This window comes from Erythranthe guttata, chromosome 11 (assembly GCF_056151865.1).
Source record: "Erythranthe guttata isolate IM_541 chromosome 11, IM_541, whole genome shotgun sequence".
Taxonomy (NCBI): domain Eukaryota; kingdom Viridiplantae; phylum Streptophyta; class Magnoliopsida; order Lamiales; family Phrymaceae; genus Erythranthe; species Erythranthe guttata.
Genome location: NC_142543.1, coordinates 2,435,935 through 2,463,848, shown reverse-complemented (window position 1 = coordinate 2,463,848; position 27,914 = coordinate 2,435,935). Strand labels below are relative to the sequence as shown.

General features: G+C 37.3%; 6 protein-coding genes across 8 annotated transcripts; 4 read left to right on the top strand and 2 right to left on the bottom strand.

Annotated features, from left to right (window-relative positions):
• The first annotated feature begins 483 nt into the window (after positions 1 to 483).
• Positions 484 to 3,185, top strand: LOC105974039 (MAP kinase kinase kinase, putative (DUF1644)). The gene is made up of 2 exons (XM_012999079.2): positions 484 to 702; positions 1,849 to 3,185. The coding sequence occupies exon 2, from the start codon at positions 1,890 to 1,892 to the stop codon at positions 2,853 to 2,855; it is 966 nt and encodes a 321-aa protein (XP_012854533.1). The 5' UTR covers positions 484 to 702; positions 1,849 to 1,889; the 3' UTR covers positions 2,856 to 3,185.
• A 1,192-nt stretch (positions 3,186 to 4,377) lies between these two features.
• Positions 4,378 to 9,076, top strand: LOC105974037 (Leucine-rich repeat protein kinase family protein). Its single transcript, XM_012999075.2, has 2 exons — positions 4,378 to 6,021; positions 8,080 to 9,076. The coding sequence occupies exons 1-2, from the start codon at positions 4,704 to 4,706 to the stop codon at positions 8,751 to 8,753; spliced, it is 1,992 nt and encodes a 663-aa protein (XP_012854529.2). The 5' UTR covers positions 4,378 to 4,703; the 3' UTR covers positions 8,754 to 9,076.
• Positions 8,802 to 12,957, bottom strand: LOC105974038 (ATP-dependent caseinolytic (Clp) protease/crotonase family protein). Of its 3 annotated transcripts, XM_012999078.2 has the most exons (11): positions 12,644 to 12,879; positions 12,403 to 12,504; positions 12,171 to 12,216; positions 11,879 to 11,930; positions 11,307 to 11,441; positions 11,114 to 11,210; positions 10,509 to 10,638; positions 9,937 to 10,115; positions 9,716 to 9,843; positions 9,488 to 9,589; positions 9,137 to 9,354 (listed from the first exon to the last, which is right to left on the bottom strand). In XM_012999078.2, the coding sequence occupies exons 1-11, from the start codon at positions 12,843 to 12,845 to the stop codon at positions 9,253 to 9,255; spliced, it is 1,275 nt and encodes a 424-aa protein (XP_012854532.2). In that variant the 5' UTR covers positions 12,846 to 12,879; the 3' UTR covers positions 9,137 to 9,252. The 3 variants fall into 3 exon arrangements, with proteins under 3 accessions (XP_012854531.2, XP_088681357.1, XP_012854532.2); XM_012999077.2 differs by lacking the exon at positions 11,879 to 11,930 and having other exon boundaries at positions 8,802 to 9,354; positions 12,152 to 12,216; positions 12,644 to 12,957; XM_088825231.1 differs by lacking the exon at positions 12,171 to 12,216 and having other exon boundaries at positions 8,802 to 9,354; positions 11,879 to 11,931; positions 12,644 to 12,878.
• Positions 12,958 to 16,521: 3,564 nt separating this feature from the next.
• LOC105974138 (O-Glycosyl hydrolases family 17 protein) lies at positions 16,522 to 18,349 on the top strand. The gene is made up of 2 exons (XM_012999207.2): positions 16,522 to 17,092; positions 17,192 to 18,349. The coding sequence occupies exons 1-2, from the start codon at positions 16,743 to 16,745 to the stop codon at positions 18,336 to 18,338; spliced, it is 1,497 nt and encodes a 498-aa protein (XP_012854661.2). The 5' UTR covers positions 16,522 to 16,742; the 3' UTR covers positions 18,339 to 18,349.
• Positions 18,350 to 19,311: 962 nt separating this feature from the next.
• Positions 19,312 to 20,297, top strand: LOC105974042 (RNA-binding protein csdA). The gene is made up of 3 exons (XM_012999083.2): positions 19,312 to 19,844; positions 19,992 to 20,062; positions 20,165 to 20,297. Exons 1-3 carry the CDS (start codon positions 19,492 to 19,494, stop codon positions 20,176 to 20,178), a joined length of 438 nt encoding a protein of 145 aa, XP_012854537.1. The 5' UTR covers positions 19,312 to 19,491; the 3' UTR covers positions 20,179 to 20,297.
• Positions 20,298 to 21,309: 1,012 nt separating this feature from the next.
• LOC105974074 (uncharacterized) lies at positions 21,310 to 27,563 on the bottom strand. The gene is made up of 13 exons (XM_012999132.2): positions 27,187 to 27,563; positions 26,803 to 26,952; positions 25,862 to 25,923; positions 25,645 to 25,732; positions 25,491 to 25,552; positions 25,272 to 25,368; positions 24,695 to 25,129; positions 23,652 to 24,143; positions 23,293 to 23,568; positions 23,066 to 23,149; positions 22,337 to 22,484; positions 22,199 to 22,241; positions 21,310 to 21,884 (listed from the first exon to the last, which is right to left on the bottom strand). Exons 2-13 carry the CDS (start codon positions 26,899 to 26,901, stop codon positions 21,749 to 21,751), a joined length of 2,022 nt encoding a protein of 673 aa, XP_012854586.2. The 5' UTR covers positions 26,902 to 26,952; positions 27,187 to 27,563; the 3' UTR covers positions 21,310 to 21,748.
• Between the last annotated feature and the right edge of the window lie 351 nt (positions 27,564 to 27,914).

Sequence of the window (27,914 nt, the reverse complement as noted above, 5' to 3'; positions counted from 1 at the left end):
AACATACGATCGTGATTACCTGTGACCAAATATCACCAACAAAGATTCAAAAAATATTTTCGAGTTGAACCATCCAACCAAAAAAAACTAAATAGATTAAAATATAATCATATTAAAAAAAATATATATATATATATATAAATAAAGTCTAAACTCGACAATTCCAAACCGTAGCCGGATCCTTTTGAAGGCGATTATGAATCATATGATTTCGAACTGCGGACTACCGATTCACGACCCGTGGTTGTGTCTTAATGGACCGGGTCGATCCAACACAAAAGTGATTGGGCCATTGCCTTTGAAACAACACACAAAAAGGCCCAATTGGCGCCAAAAAAAAATGATCGGACACAAGCCCAAAAACAATGCAGCGCGCGACGGAGCGGCGGCCGACTTATTATCTACAAATAAAATTCAAAAAATTTCCATCCAGCCAACACTAGCCCTCCACGTCAGCCTACGCAAGAGTAGCATATATATAGATACATTTGCACGTACATACACACACGCAGACATATAAAAAGTTCTACTAACGGTGGAGCTTTTTGGAAACCCTAGCCCCCGAATCACACGGGATACACTATGCAGCTTGGTTCTGAGCTGAGCTTGGATTTGATTCGCCGATCTGCTTGAAGCAGCTGTCCGGAGTCAACGGAACGAAGTTTTTTTCTGCTGCTTTCACTTTTGGGGTCAACTTAGTAGGTATTTTCTGAATTTTGTTCTTCTCTCAATTTTGAGGGGTTTGCTTCTTTGAATTTTGATTCGGATTTTTGTGGTGGTGCGATGCACGTTTCATTTTGTTATTCCGGTGTGTGATTCCGCGGCGGAGCTTGTTCTTGTTTGTGGTGGTGCGGCGGTGTTTTCTGGTTTGTGTGTTGGGTTCTGTAATTCCATATTTCCATTTGCGTGTTCTGTATTTCTTTGTCTGTAAATTTGATTAAATTTAGTGGTAAATTGATTGCTATGTTTGGATGGAGTTTTTGGTCCGGATTATTTTCTTTAAATTCTTTTATATCTCCGATGATGTGAAATTTCTCTCTGTGGATTTGATCAATATTGTTGAAAGTATGGTTTTCGGGTGTGCTTCCGTATATTCTTCGGCCATCGCCAATTCTTTCACCAAAGTTTACACTAATTAATGCAAAATTTGTTTTCTTGGTTGAATTTGGTTTTGAACATCTCCATTTCACTAGATCGAACTTTATACGAAATGATAATCTATAAAAAAATTCCTTGATGGAGGTGGGATGGAATACAGTTAGCTTGTTTGGCAAGAGAGTCATTGGCCGTTGGCAAATAGCTTCCTTCTAACTTGTTCGGGAATTTTCTCTAGATAGAGTGTGTGATCAAGTTTTTTCATGTGATTTGTGATTAGTGATTCCCAATTAATAGTAACATATTTACTTTGGGGTTTATTTTAGAGTAATAGCTAGTGGTTTTCAAAAATACTCTTACGAAATGTCAATTAACGGTAAAATATATACTTTGGGTTTTATTTTAGAGTAAAAGCAGGCGAAATGTTATCTCAACAATATTCTCACGCATGTGTAATTTTTTGGAATATGATCATTCTGCAGCCAGTACATACCTAAAAAACTTCGACAACGAGTGCAGTAATGCATGTAGGTATATTCCTGGTGAATAGATTTTTAATATCGAGTGCGAAGTGCCTCACATTCTCGCCATATCTCAAAGTTGACTTCATTTTATTTTGATAAACATCTCTTGTGCTTACAGATATTATCCCTTTTAATCCTGAAATTGTTGTATGTTTATTAGATTTCAGATTTTGCAAAGCCGCGTTTGTTCTTTATTCATAGTGTTTATCTTGTATTGTTTTGGCTGCAGTTCTATAGCTGTTGGAAAAAGCAGTGTATCAACATCTTAACATGCCTAAAGAGAGAAGAGACCGTTCTGTATCCCTCGATACATCGAGGTCATCCCCTTTCCCTTGCAGCTCTAACTGCTCCGTTCATTCCGTGACCAAAAACCCACTAGAGGATGAAAAAAATATAAAAGAATGGGAAGATGCTCGGTGTCCAGTTTGTATGGAGCACCCCCACAACGGCATCTTACTTATATGCACATCACACGATAAAGGGTGCCGCCCTTTCATGTGCGACACGAGCTACCGCCACTCCAATTGCTTCGACCAGTTCCGTAAATCATCCGACGATGCTTCAGCAGAGGAGGCAGCACATAATACTCCGGTGGAAGTCGTACCGAACCTGATATCCGCCACAACTATTCCGGAAGCTTCCGAAAGTCTCGAAGAATCAGTATCTGAAAATCCTGAGATCTCGAAGCTCGTTTGCCCTCTTTGCCGAGGGCTGATAAACGGGTGGACTGTAGTCAAATCGGCACGCAATTTCATGAACGCGAAATCAAGAAGCTGTGCATCCGAGACGTGTGATTTTGTAGGCACGTACACGGATTTGAGGAAGCACGCAAGATTGGTGCACCCGCTTGTGAGGCCAGCGGATGCTGATCCAGAGAGGCAGAATAACTGGAGGAGACTCGAGAGGCAGAGGGATATGGGAGATTTGCTTAGTACACTTCAGTCTTCTTTTGCTGGTGAAGGGACGACTATCGAAGAGGGCGGTTGGTTGACTGTGTATTTTCTTGTTCGATTTATTGGACCGGGAGGTAGTAGTACCTCGAGCAGATCTATTAGTACCTCGCGGGCCCGCGCACAGGTGGCAATTCGAGGCTCTACGAGAATGCTTTTTGGTGAGAGCTTTGATGGGGAAGCTGCTGATTCGAGGGAGGATGAAAATGAAGCTTCTAACGGTGGGCAAAGTTCGCATAGGCGATATGTGAGGAGACGTTTAAATAATAATTCGGAGAACCAGTGATTGCTGCAAACTATGTGTAAGTGTGTTGTTCCTTTGCAGTTTTGGCTTATCTTTAAAATGCGAAAATTGTTCCTCCTTGAGTTGAATAAGTCGGCTTACAAACGTGGTTATAAGGTCTTTTTTTCTTTGTCATATGTGCATCGGTGCGGAAGAAAGATGGAGCATCGTTGAATTGTATTTGTATAAATAGAAACTATCGAATTCGATTTTCGGGTGTTCGAATATTGGAGCCTCGTAAATCGATTCAGTTGCTCCATTTTGAGGTTCAGTTTCTTCTTGTGTTGTCAAATGTCTACATACATTTCAGTAAATAATATAGTTAGTTGTAAATAGCTTCTTCCTTTTCTTTGAAGAAATCTAGATTTTTATATTATTTAAAAAAAAAATCGAATTTGTGAAATATTTTATTAATAATTGAATTTATAAAAATCCTAATGATGGGGATAGTGAGGCGTGGAGAGTTTGTCGACCGCGTATGTTTGGAGCGTGTGAATGAATTCGTCTCCAGCCGGATTTTATGGAACTTGTAATAACCTGACAAAATCTCTCCCTAGTATTTTACTTCACCAACTATGTAAAATCATTAATTTAGTATTAGACTTTATTTTAAAATTTATATATTCTTTAAGTGGAAGTTGGTAGCGTGAACATGGAATTTCCAAATGTTGGGATCGCATTGAATTGGCAATTTTTTGAATTGGGGACTTGATAAATATGTGACTGTCTTTAGTAAACGTAGCATATTTTATTTTATAAATTAAATCCCAGAACCGATTCCATGTTCTTCTTTCAAATTGTTATTTTATCAGAATATCGCATTATTAGTTGTCAAGATACAAGTAGATCAAATTTTGTGTATAACTTAGACTAGTGTCTGTCCAATCGCTCGTTTTCCTGGATTTGTGAAACTTTCTTAAATTGAACTGTTCCACCAGTTTATGTGTCTTAAATCCATAAAAACTAGCCGAAAACTATTCGTTGTTATTTAAATTTAGAAATTCAGCAACACTAAATATAATAAATGTAAATGTATGAGTGAACTCTAGGAATTTTATTTACACTAATAAAGTTAAAGAGATGATAATGTGATTGAAAATTAAAATTAAAAAAATAATATGCATTTTCTAAAAACCGTCATGTATTTATCGTTTCAGCTTTATAAATCGTTAACCCGAATTTAGAATTGAAATCTTAATTTAGTACAATTTTCTTAAGGAAACCTACATTCATCTGAACCTTCTCCTTGGAATCTAAGAAAATAGAAATATATTTATTTTATAGAAATTTCAACATAAATAAATAAATTACCTTGAAAACATAACGTCACGGATCTGTAAATCGGTATTCATATATAGAAGTAAATAAATAAAATGCTCTAAATTTTGACTGTGTGCTAATAAAAAGAAAAAAAAAATGAGTGGCAGCAACTAAACTTTATCAAAGGCATTGACAAAATCCGATGGAATGAATAATGGGTCCAGCTCATGAGTTACAGCCTGCACTCTTCCAAAGGAAAATGACCACTCACGACAAACGCCAATTCCCCCATCTCCTTATTTTTTTATTATTATTTTTATATATTTAAATCTTATTTTATTTTCAATTTAATTTAAATTCGCTCGCGTAAAGCTCACATCGAATTATTGTTCCTTTTCCGAACCGTGAATTCGAAGCACCAAACATACGTTTCATATACTCCTCCAACACTCTCTCTCTCTCTCTTCACTCTTTCTCTCTCTACCCCTTTTTACATTCTCTCTCTCTGATATGGCTTCTCGTTGGAATTCGCCGTCAATTGGAGCTCACTGAAGCTGAATTTCCTCTTTTTTATTAACGCAGAAAACGAGAATGGCGGTGGTTCCGAAGCGCGTTGTTGTTTGGCCGGCTGTATTCGTCGTTTTCGCGGCGATGCTGCTGTGCCGCTACCGAGTTAACTCGGAGCCGACTCAGGACAAGCAGGCGTTACTCTCGTTTCTATCGCAGGTCCCCCACGAGAAACGCCTCCAGTGGAGCGAGTCCGACTCGGCGTGCTCCTGGATTGGCGTGGTGTGCGACCCTACCAACTCGTCGGTGTACTACCTCAGACTCCCCGGCGTCGGACTGGTCGGCCAGATTCCGCCCGACACGCTGAGTCGACTCAGTCAGCTACGAGTCCTCAGCCTCCGCTCCAACCGCCTCTCCGGTCCAATTCCGCCCGATTTCTCCCAGCTTAAGCTCCTCCGCAATGTCTACCTCCAGGACAACCAGTTTTCGGGAGAGTTCCCGGCGAGTCTCACCGAGTTGACTCGGATCGTCAGGCTGGACCTCTCCTTCAACAGATTCGCCGGACCAATCCCATTCTCCGTCAACAATCTCACCCATCTGACCGGCCTCTTCCTACAGAACAACGCCTTCACCGGGAAAATCCCGAGCATTGCCCCACCCGGACTCACCGATTTCAACGTGTCCAACAACCGCCTGAACGGTTCGATTCCAAGCGCGTTAGCGAAATTCCCCGCATCCGCATTCGCGAATAATTTGCAGCTGTGCGGCGGTCCGCTGCCGCCGTGCAGCCCGTTCTTCCCCTCACCGGCGCCGTCACCTTCATTACCTCCGGCCGCGATCTCCACCCACAAGAAAAACAAAAAACTCTCCACAGCCGCAATTATCGGAATCTCAATCGCCGCCGGTATACTACTCCTCCTACTCATACTCGCCCTAATTTTCCTCATTCTGAGAAGAAGCAAAAAGAAGGAAACCACAAAAGTCCATAAACCCCCAGCAATAGCAGCGTCAAGGGCGGTGGCGGAGGCCGGCACGTCCTCATCAAAGGACGACATCACCGGTGGATCGGCAGAGGGAGGAGAGAGAAACAAGCTAGTCTTCTTCCACGGCGGCGGATACACCTTCGATTTGGAAGATCTACTCCGAGCATCGGCGGAGGTTTTGGGCAAAGGAAGCGTGGGTACAAGCTACAAAGCGGTGTTGGAGGAAGGCACAACCGTGGTGGTGAAGAGGCTGAAAGACGTCGCCGCCGCGAAGAAAGAGTTCGATCAGCAAATGGAGATTTTAGGGAACACCAAGCATCAGAATATTCTGCCGCTCAGAGCTTATTACTTCTCAAAGGACGAGAAATTGTTGGTGTACGATTACATGCCCGCCGGAAGTTTATCTGCACTCCTCCATGGTAATTCTCTTCATCTTCTTCTTCTTCTTCTACATTTACTGCCATTTTTTTTTTCTATTTAATTCTTATTTTTATTAATTTCTATTTTTTTTTAAATTAAATTTTACCCGAAAAATAAAATAGGAGCACGAATCTCTCGTGAACTCCAATTTAATAAATTAAACTCGCACAAATTTAGATATCACACTCTGGAACAAAATCATAGCTAGGTTGGCTTGCCTCCAATTATTGGGGGAAGATAAATAAATTTGTACGTGTCCTCATTAATTAATTAAGTGACTGTTCTGCACACAAAAATGTGGAGTTAAATTGAATTAAATTAGTATAAATGGGTTTTGACTATGGGGGATGTGAATTTTGCAGCATGTGCTGGGGCTTAAAAAAGCCATAGTAGCCAGATGTTTGAATGACCCAAGGGCATCTTTTTTTGGCATTCTTGTAATTAACTCAACATTTATTCCTTACAATCTTTTACGGTTCTACCCCTCTTTTAATTTTGAGTAAAATATGGTCACTCCTTAGGAATAGTCAAATTACGGAGAAAAATTCTAACATCTGGGTAATTACAATCACATTCTTTAACTATAAATCTTCTTACATTGTTACTTTTACGGTGTCAAATTTAGTGGAATTTTTTAGATTATATGGGATATATTCTCGAGTTTTTAACCGTTTTATCCTATTTAAACTCTACATTTTGAAACAAGATGATCGATCATAGGACATGTCTCTTGGCTTGTAAATACTAGATTGTGGTGCATCTGTACTTTTGCACAAAATTTAAAAGATTCTAATGCATTTGACACTATAAAAATAGACATGTAAGAAAATTCATAGTTAAAAGAGGTGATTGTAATTATCCAAATATTAGGGGTTTTTTTAAGTTAATCTCACCTCGAGGTGGCCGTAATTTACCCTAAAAAAAATATTTTACTGAAGTACACTATTTTATTGCTCTAGTTCAATATGTGTGTACTATATATACTAATGCATAATTATGATTTGTTATAATGAAATTTATATGTGTGTAGTATAATCATTTTGCTAGAAGAAACCCCCAATATCTGCCGACATTCTTTTCCCAACTTTAATAAAGAAAAGGAATTGAAGATGATGACAGCCCTATTTCCTTTTCTCTAAAATAAATAAAATATAATAATTAGAAAAATCATAGAAGTTTGCCCCCACGTTGGTAGTGGTCACACTATTTATTATATTGTCTTCCCAAATTGCCCTTATTGCGCTTTCATGCTTTTGAGCCATCGCTGCCAATCCATTTCTTACATAAAGATTGTTGCTTTGGCAGTTCGGTGCACATGCAGAGATACTGTGTCACATTACACACACACACACACATATATATATATATATATATATATATATATATATATATATTCCACGTTACTTAAAGAAAAAAGAAAAAGGTTTTAACAACAGGTCCAGTTTGGTATTTGCCTTACACCCTGCCACGTTATTCAGAATATTTTTATTTTCTATATAAAAGAATTGTTTTTATTTTCTAAATTAATGAGTATGTTTTTTTCTTTCTCTGTGGTGCAAAATTGGGTACTTGAACTTATTAGTAATATTATCATCATCATTTTAAATTATTATTTTGATTTTAAAATAATAATATTTATTGTATCCAAATTCAAAATTGTATTACAAAATGCTTCTCTATTCTTCAATAAGATCTTGATTAACTCTAAGGCCGGAAGGCCTGAACAGAGTACATTTTGTTGTGGGACTTTCTCGCAAATATGCCGTTCCAGGACTTAAATCGAATTACGATCAACTTACTAATCTGTTGCTTACTCTTTGTTAATCTGATTTATTAATTATGGTTGTTACTCTGTTAGCTGTACCAAGAAAATAAAATGTAGGTGGAAAACATAGCAAATAGAATAATCAAATTCGAGTTTTACCTTTTCCAATCTCACTTCTTCTTCAATTCTTTCTATTCGTGCATATCTATCATGAACTTGAGGTAGTATTATATATTTATTATCCCGTTTACATTTTAATAAGATCTCGTTTATATTGTTTGTATATATATAGGCAGCCGAGGCTCAGGGCGAACACCTCTAGACTGGGAAAACCGACTCAGAATAGCACAAAGTGCAGCAAGAGGACTGGCCCACCTCCACACATCATCAAAGCTAGTCCACGGTAACATAAAATCCTCCAACATACTCCTCAAACAAGACAACTTCGATTCTTGCATCTCCGATTACGGTCTCAACTCTCTCTTCTCCAACGCAACCCCACCAAACCACCGCGTCACGGGCTACCGGGCCCCCGAAGTTCTCGAAACCCGAAAAGTCACCTTCAAGTCCGACGTCTACAGTTTCGGAGTACTAATCCTGGAGCTATTAACCGGCAAAGCGCCCAATCAAGCTTCGTTGGGCGAGGAGGGGATCGATCTGCCGCGGTGGGTGCAGAGCGTGGTGCGTGAGGAATGGACCGCTGAGGTTTTCGATGTCGAGCTGATGAGGTACCATAATGCAGAGGAAGAAATGGTACAGCTGTTGCAGATAGGTATGGCGTGTGTCGCTATTGTACCTGATCAGAGGCCCACCATGGGAGATGCTTTGAGAATGATTGAGGATATGAATAGAGGCGGTGATACTGACGATGGGTTAAGACAGTCGTCCGATGATGCTTTGAGAGGATCGGATAGCCAAACGCCTCCTACGGAATCGAGGGCTTCGCCACCTGGCGTCACGCCATAGGTCGGTTGAGGAATTATCATCGAACTGCAGCTTGTGTAGCTTTTTATATATATATATATTTAATTCTTTTGGGGGAGGCTTTGATTGATTAGCTTTCTTCTCTTGTTTGATTATGCAAATGATGTTGTTGTTGTTTATTGTTATTATTTTTTTTTAACTATTTTTTTTGGGGGATTGTGTAGGTTATGGTAGATGCAAAGTTGAATTGGTTGTGGGTGTTTGGGTATTCCATGAACTGATTGGAGTTGACCCTGTTATTATTTTAGTCGTTTTCTCTTTAATTCTTTTTTGGAGAAGAAAAAAAAAACAACTTTTATATATCATTTGCTTCTTGCATTTGGCTTATTCTGATTTTTAACTATTATTGTTCTGTTGAATTTCGATCTTTTATTTTACAACGAAAAGAGATGATACAAGAGACGAAGCCACAATAACTCCAAAGCATACAGCTTTGGTAGTTTTGCTGCTACAATAGTAACTTTTATTGGAACAGCGTCGCTCAAACATTCAACTCTCCAACATCGGAGGCAAGGGGTTCGAACAGAGCTCCTATTTCGGCGGTATTCACTTCTTCCAAGCTCGACGGATTCCACTTTGGGTTCTAACAAGAAACAGCAAATAATAGTAATCAACAACATTGCCAGACAACTGTAATTAGTAAACCGTTAAATGTTTCAATTCTAGTTAGACAATTACTTGGGTAGAGACACTACTTAAAAGTTGAAGAATTTAACCTGATCTTTGTCCACTAAGACAGCCCGAACACCTTCAACAAAATCATTCCGAAGAGAAGATCTTAGCGCAATTCGATACTCAGCTTTCATCACACCAGTCAGCTGGACAACAACAGCACATGTTTGACAAAAATCAGAGGTTGAGAAAATGTAAAAAAATAGTAATAATAATAAACAAAACTACGAAAATGGTCAACGTCAAAGTAAAGAAGTTAGAGAAATAATTACCTTAGATAGATAATCATTACTCTTGCCTTGGGCAGAGGCCACTCTTGAGAAATGTTCTTGTGTGAGGCAAAGAGAGAAGGGGGCTCCTTTCTTAATCCCTTGCAAGGCATCTTTCGCCCATTCTGCCACTAAAAAATCATGGGGAACGAGCGTAAAGGCTAATTAATACATATTAAACATTTGAAGAAACAATAACATGCCAGTATGTCACTAATACTCACCCAAGGTATCGCCACTCAGCTGATGATTTTCCAGCTCCTTTATTACCTCCTTAATAGGCTTGTTACTTCCAAACGTTGAAATTATCCGAGGTAAAAGCAACTTCAGACGAGGTTCAGACTCGGGGTTTTTGCTATATCTTTCCAACAATGATTTGATGTCCCGATCAGGGTCCTCTGACCTACATTAATTTACAAATTAAAAAAATTAAGGATAGCGTTTCAGAAAGGTAACGCCCAAAATTTTCATTGTCTACAATAGTGCCCTCAGATAACAACAAGCAAGCAATAACAATATTAAAACTAGAACGAAGAAAAAAAAAACTTTTTTCAAATACAGAAGAGGTAATACATGCCGATCATGTTAACTAAAATACCTTTCACAAACCACTAAAGAATAAAAAAAATTAAAAAATAAAATAAAAAATACATTAGAAAAAGTATATATGAATGCAGAAATACAAAATTACAATCAATGCTGAACATAACTCAATATGACAACTTCTACCAATTGTTAAGTAAAAACTCGGTTTCAGCATAGCAAGATTTATCTTAGGAAGGAATAAAAAACATACAAGGTGGTCGCCACGAGATCTTCCTTTAATGCAGCCAAGCTTCCAGAAGGCACATAATGTGTTCCCAGACCAACATAGAGAGCATCCGCTGGCGTTGATATCCTATTGCCAGTCAATCCAAGGTAGGCCCCTGAAAAAAAATAAAGGGTATTAAAACGAGAATAAATAAAATGCACAATCATAATGGACAAGATCCTCAATTTGTATTTTGATCAACTGGGTTGTTCCTTAGTGTTAGTATTGATGGATTCTGCAGCTATTGAATTCAAATAAATAATAATAAATCCATTCAACTTGTTGAATGGTTTCAAATAATCGAGAGCTCCCATTTTGAAATACTTTTGTAATCTACAATATGCACACAGCTAATGAGAAGCGTTGAATATAAAAGGAGTCAGCTTGTAGATTGCCAAATGGAACCAAGAACGACGTTTCTGACACAGAATATTGAACATGAGTGCGGACAATATTGTAGCAATATATTTAATTAAAAGGCAAAATAAATGTATTTGGTTGCCATATGACAATTTAGTGTTAGTGGAGTTTAATTTGGAGATATAGGAATACACAGAGGCAAGCAAACCAATTTATCAGCGAAGACTAACCTACTGCTCCTTCTCCAGGACTTTTTGCTGCTATATATGCAAAGCCAACATCTGGAAACAAGCCGATACCATTTTCTGGCATAGCAAGGACCGTTTTCTGATATTAAATTATACAAAAAAAAAATGCAGGCAATTAGATATTTACCCTTTAATCTGTGACACCAAAAATATACTGGAGTAGAATGTTGATTACCTCGGTGATGAGCCTGTAACGACCATGACCAGACAGCCCAATGCCAAATCCCATTGTGATGCCATCCATGAAGCAGATATAAGGCTTCTTGTACTCGGAAATTTTGCATATCAGGGAATATTCAGCAGTGAACACCTAGTGAAGAACACAAAATAACGAGTAATCGTTTCTCAGAAACACACAAGAGGAAAATTATAACAAAAAGATGCACATCAACAAATAGAGAGATTCAACGCGTAAAGCAGGACAGTGAGTTGCCAACGTTAATCTAACCAAGTTCAGCCACAATAGCCTATTGAACAGTTAAAATAATTATACTGACTACTTGTAGTACAATTTTTTTTTAAGTTTATGCAACTACGCATCGTACTGATAAAAGTAAAAATCTGTCTAGAAACAGGTAACATCAGAATATGAGAATTTTTTTGCCTCATTGAAACTGGTTGACACCGCTAATTACCAGAATATCAGAATATGAGAATTTTTTCTAGCAGCAAAAATGTTTTTCTATAACCGGAAAACTCTTTATTATGATTCTTAATAGTTTATCCAGTTATTGGACGCTATAAGACCTCAATCATGTCTGACAGTTGATTTTTTGTCGTAATCTGCTTCACATCACCACCTGCACATGAAATAATTAACTAAGAGCCTTACCAGCCAGCAATCCAAGAATCCCGCCAGTCAATTTTCCAAAACGGGTTCAAATCTTATATATATAACTACGAAAGCAAATAAAGCATAGGCACACATTTCTTTCACACAAACAACTACCACATGAAATCACTGCATACAACAAGCACTCATATCGATCAGTACAACATATTTCATGTCAACGGAAAAACCTTTTGCACAAGAGGTGTCGATTTGTCCTTTTGAATTTCAGCAACAACACCCTTAATATCCATTCCTGCATTGATCATCAACATTTACCCTCAAAAGCCTCGCCAAATCACTCAACGAAAAAAAATGTGCAACACACCAAACTCCGAGTAATATAATACTTTCGCAAACTAAAACATACATTGAATTGTAACTATTTAGAGATAAGATTACATCAACAAACAAATAATCTCTGATAAAAAATTTCTATAACCTGCCGAAAATGCGCGAGACGAACTACCCTCGACAACGACGCATTTCACCGTCGGATCAGTTTCCCAATCATCCAGAAACTTCTTATACTTAATGTCCATATCTACATAAAAAATCCAAAAAATAGCAACCGATTGTTATTCTGGCAGAAATCAACACAAACTCCATCTTCAGTTACTAACTAAGCTAGCCAAAAATTAAAATTAAAAAAAAAAAAAAAAAAAAAAGTAGAGAAGCAAAACCTAGGTTCATAGCATTGAGAGCTTTGGGGCGATCGAGAGTGATGAGAGCGACGCCGTTTGGAAGCACATTCCCTCTGACGAACTCATCCGCCATGGTTGCGATTGATCGGAGAGTGAAATTGTAGGGTTTGGTCGATCGGAAGCAGGTTCGTGTGGGTATAAGAAGAGGTTGTTGAATCAGCTGCCGAAACAAACTTTGCATCTTGTCCGCTACAAATGTAGACCCAGTTCCATTTGTTTTATTAAATCCCAATTATTGCTAATTACTATGCCAAATTATTTGTTGTTTTTTTTCGATTTTTTTTTTTCATTTTAAATTATCAATGTACATTCATTCCATTTTTTTACTATTATTTTGCTATGTAGCACGAAAACCGGAATGACGATTCACTGATGTTCCAAAAATGGGGATACGAGAGCTTAGGGGGGAACGTGTAAATATTAAAAGTATAGGGGTATATTTATACATATGCTGTTTAAATATATGTACGTTTTTTTTATGTATAAACTATTTTTATATATTTTCATGCAAACATATTCAAAATAAATTTTACTATCAATTGTCAATTATCAATTTGCAACTGATCATTAAATCATGTTAATAAGTGTTGAGTGTGATTTTACACTCAATACGTTTACTTTACGTGGATCTTTTGCTTAGATTTAATTATATTTGTGCTTTAATTGATTGATTTTGTGTTTTATAGGTGAAAAACGAGAATTAGGTGTCAATGAAGGAAAAAAGATCAAAAAGAAAGGAAAAAGTTGCAAATAAGGAAACAAATCAAATTGGAAGAAGGAATCTCGCCACAGCTTTGACAGTGTCCACGATTTCGAGCATACCTCTCTCATACGAACTCCGAATTAGGTGATTTTGGCGGCATTGGAAAGCTAATTTCAAGGGCTACAATTCTTATTTACAAAATATTCCAAAATTCGGACTCCAACATGGCGAAAATCGAAGAACAAGTCCTGATGGGGGAAAGTGGCGGAAATTGATTCCTATTAGGTTTCTACTACTTCCTTATCAAGAAAAGCCTATAAAAGCAACATGTCTCTACACCATAAGCACGAAATTTTACACCACAAAACACGAAGAACGAAGATCAACGAAGACTCAAGCATAGTTTTTCTTATTTATTTTATTTATTCTATTTTGCTTATCATAAGAATTACGAGTAGCTAAGTTTTTAATCTAGGATTTTGTTGGAACCCTATGTGGGGATGGTGAACCCGTTTTCTTGAGATTATGCAATTATGATTTTATGATTATTTCTTATACTTGTTATGATTGTTAGTGCATGAACTTGATCAATTTATGTGCTTTATCTGTGATTATTGGGATTGACTCGACAGAGCTATTTTGATAATTAGACGGTAAGTATAGGAACCTTCGAGTAGTTTTCACCGGATGAGTGTGTCAATTGCATGTGGTGTCGTAGACATACAGATATCACCTTAGGTAGCCATTTACGAAACTTGTTAGTTAATGCTTTATTCATTATTTGTTTGCATAGACATATAGTGAACCGTTTATGAATAATAGACTCATAATACACGCGACAGCGGGTTATGAGTAAATTAGTGTCTCGGGTTAATAATCATGAATCATATATTTCATAATTGAGGGGTTTTGGGTGAGCAATTCTTGCATAGGGGGAAGACAAAATCCTAGATCTGTTTTTATATTGATATTATCTCTTGTTTATTTGCTTTCCTAATTAGTTTAATATATTTAGTTGATTAAATTTGACAACCTTGCGTAGGCTGGATAAAAATCATAGTTGTTAGAATTTGGTACTTAGGATTAGGTAATTTGAGTATTCCCTGTGGGATCGACATCCGACTCTCACGAGTCCACTTTTACTACTTGTTTGCGATACGTGCACTTGCGTGTTAGGTATTTAACACCCAACAATAAGTAAGGAAACAACAAAAATATTTTAAAATTTGGTATTCAAACATGTTCATAAACTTTTAGAAATTGACCCATAAGATGTCCGACATGTGTCATTGAGTATCGAAATTGAAACGTGTCCGAAATACGAAAATATTAAGAAGTTGAAGTTTTCGTGCTACATAGTTATTTTAATATTGTTATTCTTAATAACTAGTGGAAAAGAACAAGCCGGAAAATTAGCGAGAGAGTTTTTTTTTTTTTTTTTTTTTTAAAGAAACTGTGAGAGAGTTCTTGCTATTAAAAAAATTGTGACGTTTTGATCTTTTTGTATTTTTTTGAAAATTATAAACTCTTGTTGATTTAAAATGAAATAAAAACAATTGAATTCGGAGGATTTGGGCCTCAATTTTTTTTTCAAATGGACTTTAACCTATTTTGGGCTCTAGTAAAACTTAGTTTTAAACTTTCAATAGATATATTTGCATACTTAAATAGGTACATAAATATTATTATAGATTCATCAAAAAAAAAAATTATTATAGTAACACAAGTGCGAATAATAATTCTAACAGAAAAAAATTGAAATCGCACCTGAGTTGACTAACTTTGACCAGGTGAGTAGGTAAGACTTGTGGTGACCATGATTCTTGAACTATATTTTATGTTATACACAACTTTCCACCATTTTGTTAATTCCTTCATTCACATCAAATGCAAGAATAAGTGTAAAAAATTTCAACATATAATTAAACTATGTAAAATAATATAGCTACGCATATATAAATTGTTGAAATATTTATATATTTATATATTTTAAGTATTATTTAATATTATAACTAGTGTATAGAAATAGTACAAAACGTTATTTGGGGATTCTAATTTTTTTTTTTAAATCAGGAATTCGAGGCGACCGTCTCTCTCGTCCATAGTCAGAACCGGCCCCCTGTTTCGAACCCCGATTGTCAGAACTGGCTCTTTGCGCGCGCACACACACACCAAACAATAATTAAGGTACGGTCAAATCATGGAGTCAACATGCTTTTGGGAAAATAGTTGTTAAAAATATGTGTATGTGTGTGTATATAGCTTTTCATAACGATAAGAAAAAAGTTAATTAGAAAGAAGAAAAGGTGAAACATTTATATTTGAAAAAAGGCAAAAAATAATAAAAGAAAGAAATTAAAGGAAGATTGCAAGAGGACACGTAGATTTTGGGTGGAAAGTTTTTGCATGTTTAAAAGCTTGTCCTCCCTCATTTTAATGCTTCCAAATTCTATCTACCATATATCCAATTCAATTATAAAAAAAAACCCACATTATTTTTTTATTTTAATTATTTCAATAACTAATTATATATATTTCATCATCCTTTTTGCCAAAAAAAGTAGCTTTTTTTTAGATATGCAACGAGTTGATGACAAGGTAATTGAATCTTTTGCCTTTCTTTCCTTAATTTGTCAAATATTGTGAGTTATAAAATAACAAGACGAGGCAGTTTGTTTGTAAGCACCTTGCACTTAGGATTATTTGATTATGGGTTCGAGACAGACACCAAAAAATGAATTGGGAACCATAAATTATCCTCTTCTTTGAGTAATTCAGTAATTTGAATATTTAAAGGAATATTCTAAATTCATTGTGATATTCTCTAGATTGTTCACGGTTTATGTAAAAAGACAGTTTCAGATGCACAACAATTTGATATTTACAACTCAAAAGACACATTTTATAATCATCTTAATTATAAAATTAGAGAATATTTTGTTAAATTTAACACTGTAAAGGCGATTCATAATCAAGAAAAGTGGTTGTAATTAACCAAAAAAGGGAGCATTTTTGTAATTTGAACTTATTTCAGGGGCACCGATGTAATTTACCCTATATATAATATAATAATATTCTTGCATGGGATTGGCATGTTGGTTTTTACATGTTATTATTATTCAAGACTGACACTTTTTTTGTTAGTGGGTTTCCCTGTGTGTGTGTGTGGATAACTGAATAACAGAAAATTCAAAGAAACGAATATTTAATTTGTTTTTTTTAATCTAATTATTTACCATCATCTAAACTTTGATCATGTTATTGTTGTGCATGTCATCACTCAGTCACCGCAGCACAAAAGGAAACTCTAGAGAGAGAAACAAGAGAGAGAAAACCCCATCAAGATTTCTTAGCTAATTCTTTCCCAATTCCCAAATGCAGTTGCAAAGATTGATATTGTTATCGCCCTTCTTTGTGGTGGTGGTGAATATGGCGGCAATGGCGGCGAGCGGCAGCGTGGGGGTGAACTGGGGGACAATGGCGAGCCACCAGCTGCCGCCGGAGAGCGTGGTGGACATGCTGAAAGACAACGGCTTCGACAAGGTGAAGCTCTTCGACGCCGACGAGAGCATCCTCGAAGCCCTCTCCGGCACCGGCATCGAAGTCATGCTCGCCGTACCAAACTACATGCTCGAGCAAATGAGCCTCGACTCCGGCGGCGCCGCCGATCTCTGGGTCGAAGCCAACCTCACCGCCTACGCCTACCCCGGCGGCGTCAACATCAGGTTAATTAATTAATCAAATCACCCAATTACCAATTTTCCTCCATTCAGTAAAAATATGCCCACCGGCTGTTTGACATAATGTCTCTTCCAAACTTACAGATACGTCGCCGTGGGAAATGAACCATTCTTGAAAACTTACAATGATACCTACTTAAAGAACACACTCCCAGCTTTAAGAAACATCCAAGAAGCCATCAACCGGGCCGGGCTCGGAGCCGAGATCAAAGCTACAGTCCCCTTCAATGCCGACATCTACTACTCGCCGGAATCCAACCCGGTCCCTTCCTCCGGCGACTTCCGCCCCGAAATCCGGGATCTCACGATCCAAATCATCCAATACCTCCACTTAAACGACGCCCCGTTCGTGGTCAATATCTACCCCTTCCTGAGCCTCTACAGCAACCCTTACTTCCCCATCGATTTCGCCTTCTTCGAAGCGGGCCCCACCAAAAACAACCACCCAATCAGAGACGGACAAAACCTCTACACCAACGTGTTCGACGCAAATCTCGACACCCTCGTCTGGTCACTAACCAAAGCCGGATACCCCGACATGAAAATCCTCATCGGAGAAGTGGGCTGGCCTACCGACGGAGACAAGCACGCCGACATCGAAAAGGCGAAAAGATTCAACCAAGGGCTCGTGCAGCACGTTCTTGGCAATGAAGGCACACCTGCAAGAAAAGGGCCGATCGATATTTACCTTTTCAGCCTCATAGACGAGGATTCCAAAAGCATCGACCCGGGCAGTTTCGAGAGGCATTGGGGTATATTCGAGTTCGATGGGAAGCCAAAATACGAGCTCGATTTATCCGGTAGAGAGGAGAATAAAGGGCTTGTGGCGGTGCAGGGTGTGAGGTACATGGTTAGGAGGTGGTGCGTGTTGAGACCCCGTGGTAAGGACGACGACGTGGACGACAGAGAATTGGGTAGGAATGTGGATTACGCGTGTAGTTTGTCGGATTGTACGGCCTTAGGGTATGGTTCGTCGTGCAATCATTTGAGTGCAAAGGGGAATGCTTCGTATGCGTTTAATATGTATTACCAATCCAAGAACCAGAACGAGTGGGATTGCGATTTCGAGGGATTGGGCGTGATTACGGAGGAGGATCCTTCGGACGATAAGTGTAGGTTTCCGGTTATGATCGGTTACGGGAATCGAGTGGTGCTTCTGCATAGGAAGGTGGTGAATATCTTGCTTGCTGTTCTTGAAGGGTGTATAGTGTTTCTGCTTCTTGTTTCTTAGGTTTTAATAAATTTATTTTTAATTTTCTATTTTTTAAATAGAGGATGGAAAACAGGGGATGTTGATTAATTAAATTCAAATACATAATTATCTATATTTAAATTTGCTAAGGAAAAAAAAAAGAAAAAAAGAATCAAATATAGAGAGAGAAGTAAAGATTCCATGAGCAAGTAACTGAGGAATAAAAAGCATTGGCTATTTTCCACATCTGATTCTTGGAAGCAAATAATTCAAGAGAATAAAGAGGAATTGGAGCCCCCTCCAATAATACTTATTTTTTTTTTTACCAATTTCGAATATGAAATATTCATTTCGTGTGGTGAAAAAATTTGCGATAATTAGGATTCTTCGATATCGGTTCCGAATCGGACATGGACCCGAAAAGGTGCTTACGTGTCAAGTTTCGATCCATTTCACACTCTTCGTTTTACTTAACCAGAGCCGGATCACTATTTTATCTTTACGTTTAGTTCTCGTGTTTCACCGTGTTTCTGTGTATGTACACACGTATTGTATACAGTGTAAGAGAATCACTGATCTTTTTGGAGAAGAGTTTGCTTTTTAGTAAGAAGAATTAATTTCAAGAATTGATTCCCCTCTTTCAAGAAAATTAAAATTTATGTAGATATATATATAATATATATGTATATATAACCGGAACCATATAAGCCTGATGATGATGACCATTTATCGAAAAGGAAAATATTCGATGAGCTTGCTTAGTCAGAATCGAGTATGCATGCAAATGGCGAGTCCTGGTCCACCTCAGCATCGGTCGCCACGTCATCGCAGATAACAGCCTTCCCCTCATAATGCCTACGAAAACCTGAAAATGGGCACAGAATACAGAATAATCTTTCAAACTCTTCTTTACAACAATAATGCAGATGGAATCCGCATTATTGACTTGTGTATTTCTCGAAAAAATCGACCTTCTTCTTCTATACATGCACTTTCACGTGTTACCTCGTGCGAAAGGAAAACAAGACAAACTATAATTTATTTATTTTTAAGTTAGTATATAAGGCCATATCACTCCATTCTCCATTTTCACCAATTACTTCAATCAAGAATCATCATACATATATATCTATATATTTACCTCGAAGCTGCGTTAATATTTATTTATTCGATAATAATTATAAAAAAAATCATGAGCAGGGTGGAAGGAGGAGATTGGATGTGCAATGCATGCCAGCACATCAACTTCAAGAAACGGGATTCATGCCAGCGGTGCAGCTGCCCTAAGTTCGCTACTGCAGCTCAAATATCGTCGTATTCGATACAATTGAAGAGTAGTAATAATATTACAGATCAAATGATGGCCGGAGATTGGTACTGCGGGTCGACGAATTGCGGGACCCACAATTACGCGAGCAGAGGTGCGTGCTATCGGTGTGGCGCTTTAAAGGACTATTGCGGTTATGGGGCTGGAGTTATTGCGTCGGCCGGTTATGCGTACGATGTAATTCCTGGTTGGAAAACCGGTGACTGGATTTGCTCAAGGTATATATATATATATATATATATATATATATATATATATATATATATATATATATATATATATATATTTCTTTTTATGATTAATTAGTTTTTACGAACGAAACGAATATTAATTAAATTATTGATTAATTTGGCTACATGGTGCAGATTAGGATGTGGTTTGCACAATTATGCTAGCAGGGTTGAATGCTACAAATGCAGGATGCCTAGAGATTGTGGTACGTTTTACGACTTCTATATATTTCACTAATTGCTCGATTTTTTTTTTCCAATATCAAGGGATTTATTTATTTATATTATATATGTATATGTATATGCAGGAGGACAAATGTGAGCAAATTGGAATGAGGAGAACAGCTTTTTGCAAGATCTTTTTTAATTTTTGACAAGTTTTATTATTGTACTTTGTTGTAATCTCCTAAATTTATCGCAATGGGAAGACGAATTTACCGTAACGGTGCTATGGCGTATGCATTTATAATACAAAGTTCGATCGGAAGAAACATGGCGATATTATTTAACCGGATAAAAATGGAATAATTAATATAAGAGCAACTTGTTGAGTTAAATCTTCACTAACGAAGATGACAAACGATTCGAAGAAAGAAAAATAAAATTAAGAGATTCGTGATAGAATCTCCACGAGTTTTCCATTAAGAAGTTTGCCACTTGATTCGTGTAGAGGGAGAAAAAGCAATAGAACTGGATTGAAAAGAGATGTCAATAATTAAGAGTAGATAAAGGAACCAGATGCATGCAGATGAAGATGCAGATGCAGATGCTCCCCCTTTATGAACACATATATATGTATATGTGTATGTATATGTATATGTATATATGTATATATGTATATATCTATACAGGAATAGTCAATCCTACTTTTTGCTGATTGGATTCACCATTGCTAATCTATCACTACTCTCCATTATTGAAGGCGTTTATTCGAAAAACATATATATATGTATGTCGGTCCCAAAAATGATCGGGTCAAATACTTGAGTTGTTATTCGGTTGGTGTTCGTTTGGATAGGATCTGCAAAAATATCTCCGGAATCCAAATTACATTTACTACTGTCTTGTCATGTAATATAAATATAATATCGAGTGAACAGAAAAAGTAACTGCATGTGCCAAAAGTAACAAATATTATCTGATAGGACGTGCTTTAAATGTTGTCTGCTCGTCGTTCATCCCGCAGGGCATTCGTTGTTTCATGGAGAAGTAAACTCATATGCTCGTTACTCGATTATTCATTCGTCGTGAGTAGCTTGTTTTTTCATGGTATTTTATCTGAATTTTGGGCTACTCGAATTTATTATTATACAGTTATGTTTAGATTAAGAGTCCTCGTTGAATAGCGAAAGAATCAATAGCCCCGAATTTGTAGTAAATAATTAAAATAGCCGAGCGAATAAATGAAAGTAAATACATAATTTAATATCCATAACTAAAGACAATACATATATAGTACACAAAAAAACCACCACAGTATGCAAGTTTTATTCAAACAAAGAATAGCAAAAAATATTTATAATTCAGACAAAATAATACTTTTAAAAAATCTACTCTACAAACAGCTCATCTGTTTCTCTTAAGACTCTACAGAAATCTCACAACAAATACCAAACTAAAATTATTTTTTGCACTTATAGTACACCAATAAAACACGCTACACTAGCAAGCTTTCACACTCGGGCTCGTATACAACCTCAATCAACTACAGAGGATTCCGATAATACAGCTTCTTTTTTGAATTACACCAAGGAAAAATGAATCGATTTCTCCAAGTCTAAAATGCAGCAGACTTCTCTTTCGGCAGAATTGTACAACTAATGTCATCTACACAGTGAGTTGAACGGAAGCAACAAAATCAAGATTGTACTAAACCATTTCTTTTTTCGTCTTTAGCCAAATGGGTTTCCACTAGCAGAAGTGAAGTTACTTGCAGAATGAGCGTGATGTAATCCACCGAGATGGGGATTTGGGTTCATAGATGCAAAAGCAGACTCATCGAAGCCGAACCCAGATAGCCCTTGTTGCCTAAAAAGTACAAACAACAAAGTAAGAGAAACTTCAACGAGGGGAACACACATTAGTCCTCAGGGCTTATATTCAGGGACATTTTAGACATTTCACAGTTCCCATTAGAATTTCAGCATCAGGGGTTATTTGTAATTTACCCTAAAGCTTCATTTGGATTGACGGATAATAATAAATCAACTGAGCATGTTTGGATGATTCATTTCTCATTTTGAAGTTATATTTTTGAGCCATTTTAAATCCAAGAACTCATGGACGGGTAATTTTTCGGAACGGAAAAAAAACCGAAGGTTGATGACTATAAATTATAATACCTTGGAGGCATGCTGCCAGGTATTTCTTGTCCAGCGAATGAACCTGATTAATGATATACATGCTGAAACGTGTGAATTTTATTTCGCCAGCAGCTCTTCGGAAAAAATAATGTAAAAGAAATGAACAAGATTATTGACCTGGAGGGACTGTTGATGCATATGCTGGCGCTTGACCAAACATTGATGGAGGATGGGGTTGCGGGGTTCCAAGGCTTGCGGTACGTAGTAGCCCGGATGGATTTGCAGTTCTGGGCAACGGCTCTTGCATAGGTGCCACTGATGGAAACTATACAGAAAGGATAGACGACTTATATTTAAGACGAACGAAAACAACGCTAATATAACATCTAGTTCAAATTGCAAATTTACTGGGTTACACGATAAATTTGGTTTTGTTAAATATAGAGTTCCGTGTGTGTGTAACACTTCAAGTCATAAGAACTAGGAAAAAATAATCATGCGCCAAAAATATGTGGAAATGTTACTTCTCTAAGTATGCAAATAGCTTTATAAGAGCAGTTACCAAACATAAAATCAAGAACGACAAAAACAATCACGAAAAAAAATATGCAAGAGAAAGTATAGCAAGACGAACAAGTGTGGAGTATGAAGATAATGCCAGTAAAAATAAACTGATATTTTGTTATGAATTCAAAAGAATGAAAAAAAAAAATAAAAAAAAAAAAAATCAATGCCACATCTCAGGAATTCGGGAATTAAAGTATTTTAACCAGCACTGACCAAAAAGTTACACCAGTCATTATTATCTCGAGTTATACGTTTCAATAAGGTTATGTACATCAACCTAAAATGAATAACGATTGATAATATAAAGTAAATCAATCAACTGTGAGAAAGGAAGCATACTGTAGATGTTTGAAGAGGAGAAGGATCATTGCCAACATCAAAAGGATTTGTCGATCTAGACGCCGGAGGGTAATTAGGTGCAGCCTGCAATTGGAAAAGTCAATATTGTAAGGGTTTTACTTTACTCTGTTTTCTCTAGAAAATTCTTGAGGTATAATGTAACCCACAAAACCAAAAATAAAAACTATTAAAGAGAAAAATAATAAAATTCAGAATGAAAAAAATACCCAAGATCCCATTGGATTGTTATACTGCACAGGGACCCCAGCACCGTATGGGGAACCAGAATACCAGCCTGGAGCTTGAGATGGAGTATAAGAGTAATTCGGTGCAAATAAATCCTCAGGCAGTGCTTGTCTTCCACCAGATTTTGCATCCAATGAAGATTCTGTTGTAGATCCGTACGAGGTTCCCATGGCAGGCTTTATTTCTGTTGGAAGCATTGGTGCAATAGATGCACCAGGAGGCCCGTGGGCATTGTGGGGCGGAAGTGAATTCCATTGCTGATAGAATTCCAGGGGAGATGTTAATTACTTCTTGAAAAAAAATATATATAAGAAAATAGAATTGGAATTACATCAGGTACCTGGTTGCCCGAAAATCCTCCAATAACAGGAGCAGCTGGCTGAGGAACAGGCTGGCCAATACCTCCGGGGAACACAGGGTGTTGTTCAGCTACAATGTTAGGCCATTGTCCTCCAGTTGGAGCATGTGTAAGCACATTCCCTCCTATATTGTCTAAGTGTGATGCAGCAGAAGCACTAACAGGAGGAAGCACAGCCGGTAGAGCAGTACTTCCAGAGGATGTGGGTGCTGGAATTGACAACCCCGAAAATAACGATTCCAAAGAATTCGATGGTGCATTATATGTTTTCACATCGGGAACTGCATCAAAATTTGCCCAGTCATTACTATTGGATGTGGTCAAATGCACTGAAGCATCTGTAGCCACTTGTTGAGGTGGTGGTACAGTTGGAGGTTCCGGAACAGAATCAAAATCAATAAATGAAGCCTCCACTTTGACCTCCGATGGGTTCGTCGCTTCAGAGGATGCCAAACTACTGGAAGATGGAGTTCTCTGCAAAAGGAATATTCTACCAGTTAACATTCTATAGCGAAATAAGTAGGTTTAAGTCGAAAAATGTCTATGCAAGTATAATATTAACTGTAAAAGGACATAAGGACAAAAACAAGAAGAAAAAAAAGGACGTAAGGTGATAAATGTAAAGATAGTCAAAATCACAAGGCAACCCTCCAGCTGAAAAGAAAGTAAAAGTTAAATGATGTTGAAATACCTAAATGATGTCCGGAGTAACTAAATCATGTAAAAGTAGGGAAAAATATTTTATAAATTTAACACTAAGGTTTCACTGGCAGCAGGCGACGAGCAACATGTACCATCAAATGAATCGCCGTGCTTCTTTCATCACTATATGACAAGTAGACAACTAGTTCGCCTTTTTTACTGAGAATGACGTAACTATATATTAAAATTTCATAATCAGGGGAGGGTCACTAGTTTTAATACAGACGACAGTGCATAATATGTCAGAGAACAAATAGAACAAAAGGAAATCAAGAATTACGAAATGTGTCTTACAAGTTACAGTGGAAGACTTTTAGTTTTACCTGTGTAGCCCAACCATCATTTGACTTGCCACTAGTGGCTCTAGGAGGAGGCTCAATAACTCGAAGAGGAGATACATTGTCTCCTAATATATCTCTAACAGGGCGGACAATAGGAGGGCTGGACATGTCTGAATCTTTTTGACTATCAGGGGATCCAATTTCAAACTTAGAGCCTCCATCAGAACCCCTATCTCCAGACCTCCTCCCATTTCCAAACCTATCCTCTCGCCGCCAGTCATTAACTACTTCAGCACGGGCAGGACTTTTTTTATAATCACTATTTTTCCGATTGTCTTGATCATATGGTGGACTTCTTCCTCCAGGACTAGCCCTATCATTCTGCCGCCGCTCAAAAGAATCGTCGTAAGGTGGACTTCTTGAACCACCCTGATAGGTATCTGCCCTCCTATTTCCTCTGAAATCCTCGGTTTCTCCCTGAAGAATCCAAATGGAATTTAGAAAGAATTTTTGTACAAGTTCCATAAATTTGGAGAACTATTGTTCACCAAATATGGTGAAAAAATTCTATGTAAAATAATATTTTAAGCAGCCGTTTCAATGTATTGAAAAAATTTACCATCCTTTCCTTCAGAGGCTTTTCCAAGTTCCTCTCACCAGTATATCTTTTATCCACATATACATGCTTGATGAAATCACGAAGTCTCTCTACATTGCTGGAAGTAAAACAAGAACGTCAGTGAAATGCATTATATGTGGAAAACAATGTCAGGTGAAAAAAAACAAAGAAATAAAATCTCAACACAGAAAGCTTTAACACTATACTTTTTACTGTTACCTTCCATCGGGGGCAGAATTACGCTGAGAATCCCATTCCTTTAGATAAATTTCTCTAGCACTCTATGGGGAAACAACAACACAAATATGAGTAACGTATTGAACGATGTTTAAACATGTATATCATTAGTGAAAGAGAACAGTTGATTGCGTACCGCATTCCCTCCTCCCTGAAGGGCACTAACTTCTTGTGTAGTAAATTTAGCCATAGATACCGACTTAACTCTATGAGTGAACTCCCGACTGCAAGTAGATTATAAAAAAACTAATAAGTTAACATTGCTTGCAATGAAAGGGGAATGTACAGAACTTCAGTACTTGGAAGTTTATTATACAACAAAATATGCAAAACTGGAACTCATTATTACTTACTGTATCCCACTGCAGGTCGTACAGACAAAGGATGAGAAATTAGTGCAAACATATTGAGGCCCCTGATATGAAGTAACAAAACAGTAAGCCCATCAACATAAAATAATGAAGACATAACAGAAATGTCACTTAAGCATGACAATCCAGGTCAAGTTCAGGTCAACAGAATTCTTTCCAACTGAACACAAAATGTCCCGCAGCAAAAATTCAACAAATACATTTTCACCATTTCCATAGAACAGTTCAATAAATGTAGATAGCCTCCTTTAAATTTATAGATAAATGAATGCAGAATGCACCGAGTAAGCTTGAAATGCACAGTATCTCATCATTCTCTAAGAATGAGTTGCTCTCTTTCAGAACTTAAAGTGACTTGGCCTACTAGTCATGGCATGAAGTGATATGCTCCTACCTTATAGCTCGCTTCTTATTTGCAGTGACCTTCTTTCGAGGGATTAGTGCGTCTACACAACTAGCTAAAGATAGATAGCAACCAACCGCTATCGCGTTAGCTGAGAATAACATTGGATTCAATCGCTTAGACACTGCACATGGTGCCAATATCCATTGCAAATGAATCAAAATGTTGAATCTAATGGACTGACTGAATGCGTGAAGTCACGTTAGCTATGTTCCATATATCCTATCACCGACAAAAAGAAAAGACTGAGTAGATGAGGAACAACTATATGTGCTAACGGATAGTCCACAAACCCAATTGAGATGTAATTTGAATAACCAAGCATTGAGTGATTCAGGGAGAACAGTAAACAACTAAAACGAGAATGAGTCCATAAAAAAAACTTCCGGTTACTCTCTCTTAATCCCCAATTCCGGATATGCCATTACGGCAGTAATTCGAAATAAACCTTAGTAGATATAGCATTCAATAGTTTAACATCAAGACAGAGACAATCAACACAAGAAAAAAGGAAGCATACCAAGCTATTGCAGTTAATACACCTCCGATTCTCAGGAATCTTGAGAAGATTCCTTATAATCCTCTCGTTCTTCTCATCCTCCTTCACCCGACTCCCCATTTCGCTACCAATACAATCAAATCCCCCACGCCTCTTTTCCTTCACTAGTCACTGCACCCATCATTCATCAACCAATCAATCAGTACAGGGATAAATTCACACACACACACAACAAAAACACGAATTAAGAAGAAAAAAAACGCGCATAAAATTGAAACTCCTACAGAATCAGATCTGGTAAACGACAGTCAATAAAAAAACTGAAGAATCCATAACTTTTCATTTTCTCAACAGAAATAAGTAATAACAGTTCAATTGAATGAGTGATTGAAGTTAACCACTGACCTGATCGGCGAAGGGAAATTTCATAGATCAACGGAAAGTATTGATTGAACCGACGGATCTCGGTTTTATCTTTTTACAGCTCAACTATAGGAAAGACTGACTGGATAGAGAGAGAGAAGAGAGAGAGAGAGAGGGGTAGAGAGAGAAAGACAGCGCCTTTTTGCTGTTCGATGAAAAAAACGTACGAAAAAAAAAATGAACACGGAGAGAGAAAAGGGAGAGAACGTGGGAGAGAGAGAGAGAGAGAGATTAAATTATATAAAAATTAATTCTAAATTTAGAGGGGCGAGGAATCGGGTGTTGCGCGAATACAGGGAAAGAAAACTGAGGTCGCGTGTCTGCGCTGTTACCAGTCAAATTTTGTTTACTAGTGGACTACTACTATTTTAAGTAAATATGGGAAATTACAGTTTTCACCCCTCAAGTTTGCACCAATTTCATATTTGATCCCCTATGTTCATAGCAAATGCATTTGGTTCCTCGTGTTTCAATAATTTAACATTTTCGGTCATTTCTGTCAATTTACCGTTAGTCCGTTAGTTAAGGCAGCGATGGGCGCACGCTTGATTCCGTTATTTTTAATGGAAATTTGACGGAAAGGAAGTTGAATTTTTGCGACATACGAGGAGCAAATGTGTTTTTTTGTGAATATGGGAATCAAATATGAAACCGATGCAAATTTGAGGGACAAAAATAGTATTTTTCCCCTTTTAAATACAGCATTTTAA

Bases quoted from the DNA above. Each gene is read 5' to 3' on its own strand.
- LOC105974038 (XM_012999078.2), bottom strand. From the start codon at position 12,845: ATGCAAAGTTTGTTTCGGCAGCTGATTCAACAACCTCTTCTTATACCC. The intron at 10,116-10,508 runs GTATGTTTTTTA...AAATTAATGTAG, and splicing joins GATCTCGTGGCGACCACCTT to GTCAGAGGACCCTGATCGGG. The intron at 9,844-9,936 runs GTGAGTATTAGT...ATGATTTTTTAG, and splicing joins GCTGAGTGGCGATACCTTGG to TGGCAGAATGGGCGAAAGAT.
- LOC105974042 (XM_012999083.2), top strand. From the start codon at position 19,492: ATGAGCAGGGTGGAAGGAGGAGATTGGATGTGCAATGCATGCCAGCAC. The intron at 19,845-19,991 runs GTATATATATAT...TACATGGTGCAG, and splicing joins GGTGACTGGATTTGCTCAAG to ATTAGGATGTGGTTTGCACA.
- LOC105974039 (XM_012999079.2), top strand. From the start codon at position 1,890: ATGCCTAAAGAGAGAAGAGACCGTTCTGTATCCCTCGATACATCGAGG.
- LOC105974074 (XM_012999132.2), bottom strand. From the start codon at position 26,901: ATGGGGAGTCGGGTGAAGGAGGATGAGAAGAACGAGAGGATTATAAGG. The intron at 25,130-25,271 runs GTAAATTTTTTC...TGGATTCTTCAG, and splicing joins AGCCTCTGAAGGAAAGGATG to GGAGAAACCGAGGATTTCAG. The intron at 22,242-22,336 runs GTCAATAATCTT...ATCATTAATCAG, and splicing joins TGCATCAACAGTCCCTCCAG to GTTCATTCGCTGGACAAGAA.
- LOC105974138 (XM_012999207.2), top strand. From the start codon at position 16,743: ATGCAGTTGCAAAGATTGATATTGTTATCGCCCTTCTTTGTGGTGGTG. The intron at 17,093-17,191 runs GTTAATTAATTA...CCAAACTTACAG, and splicing joins CCCGGCGGCGTCAACATCAG to ATACGTCGCCGTGGGAAATG.
- LOC105974037 (XM_012999075.2), top strand. From the start codon at position 4,704: ATGGCGGTGGTTCCGAAGCGCGTTGTTGTTTGGCCGGCTGTATTCGTC. The intron at 6,022-8,079 runs GTAATTCTCTTC...GTATATATATAG, and splicing joins TTTATCTGCACTCCTCCATG to GCAGCCGAGGCTCAGGGCGA.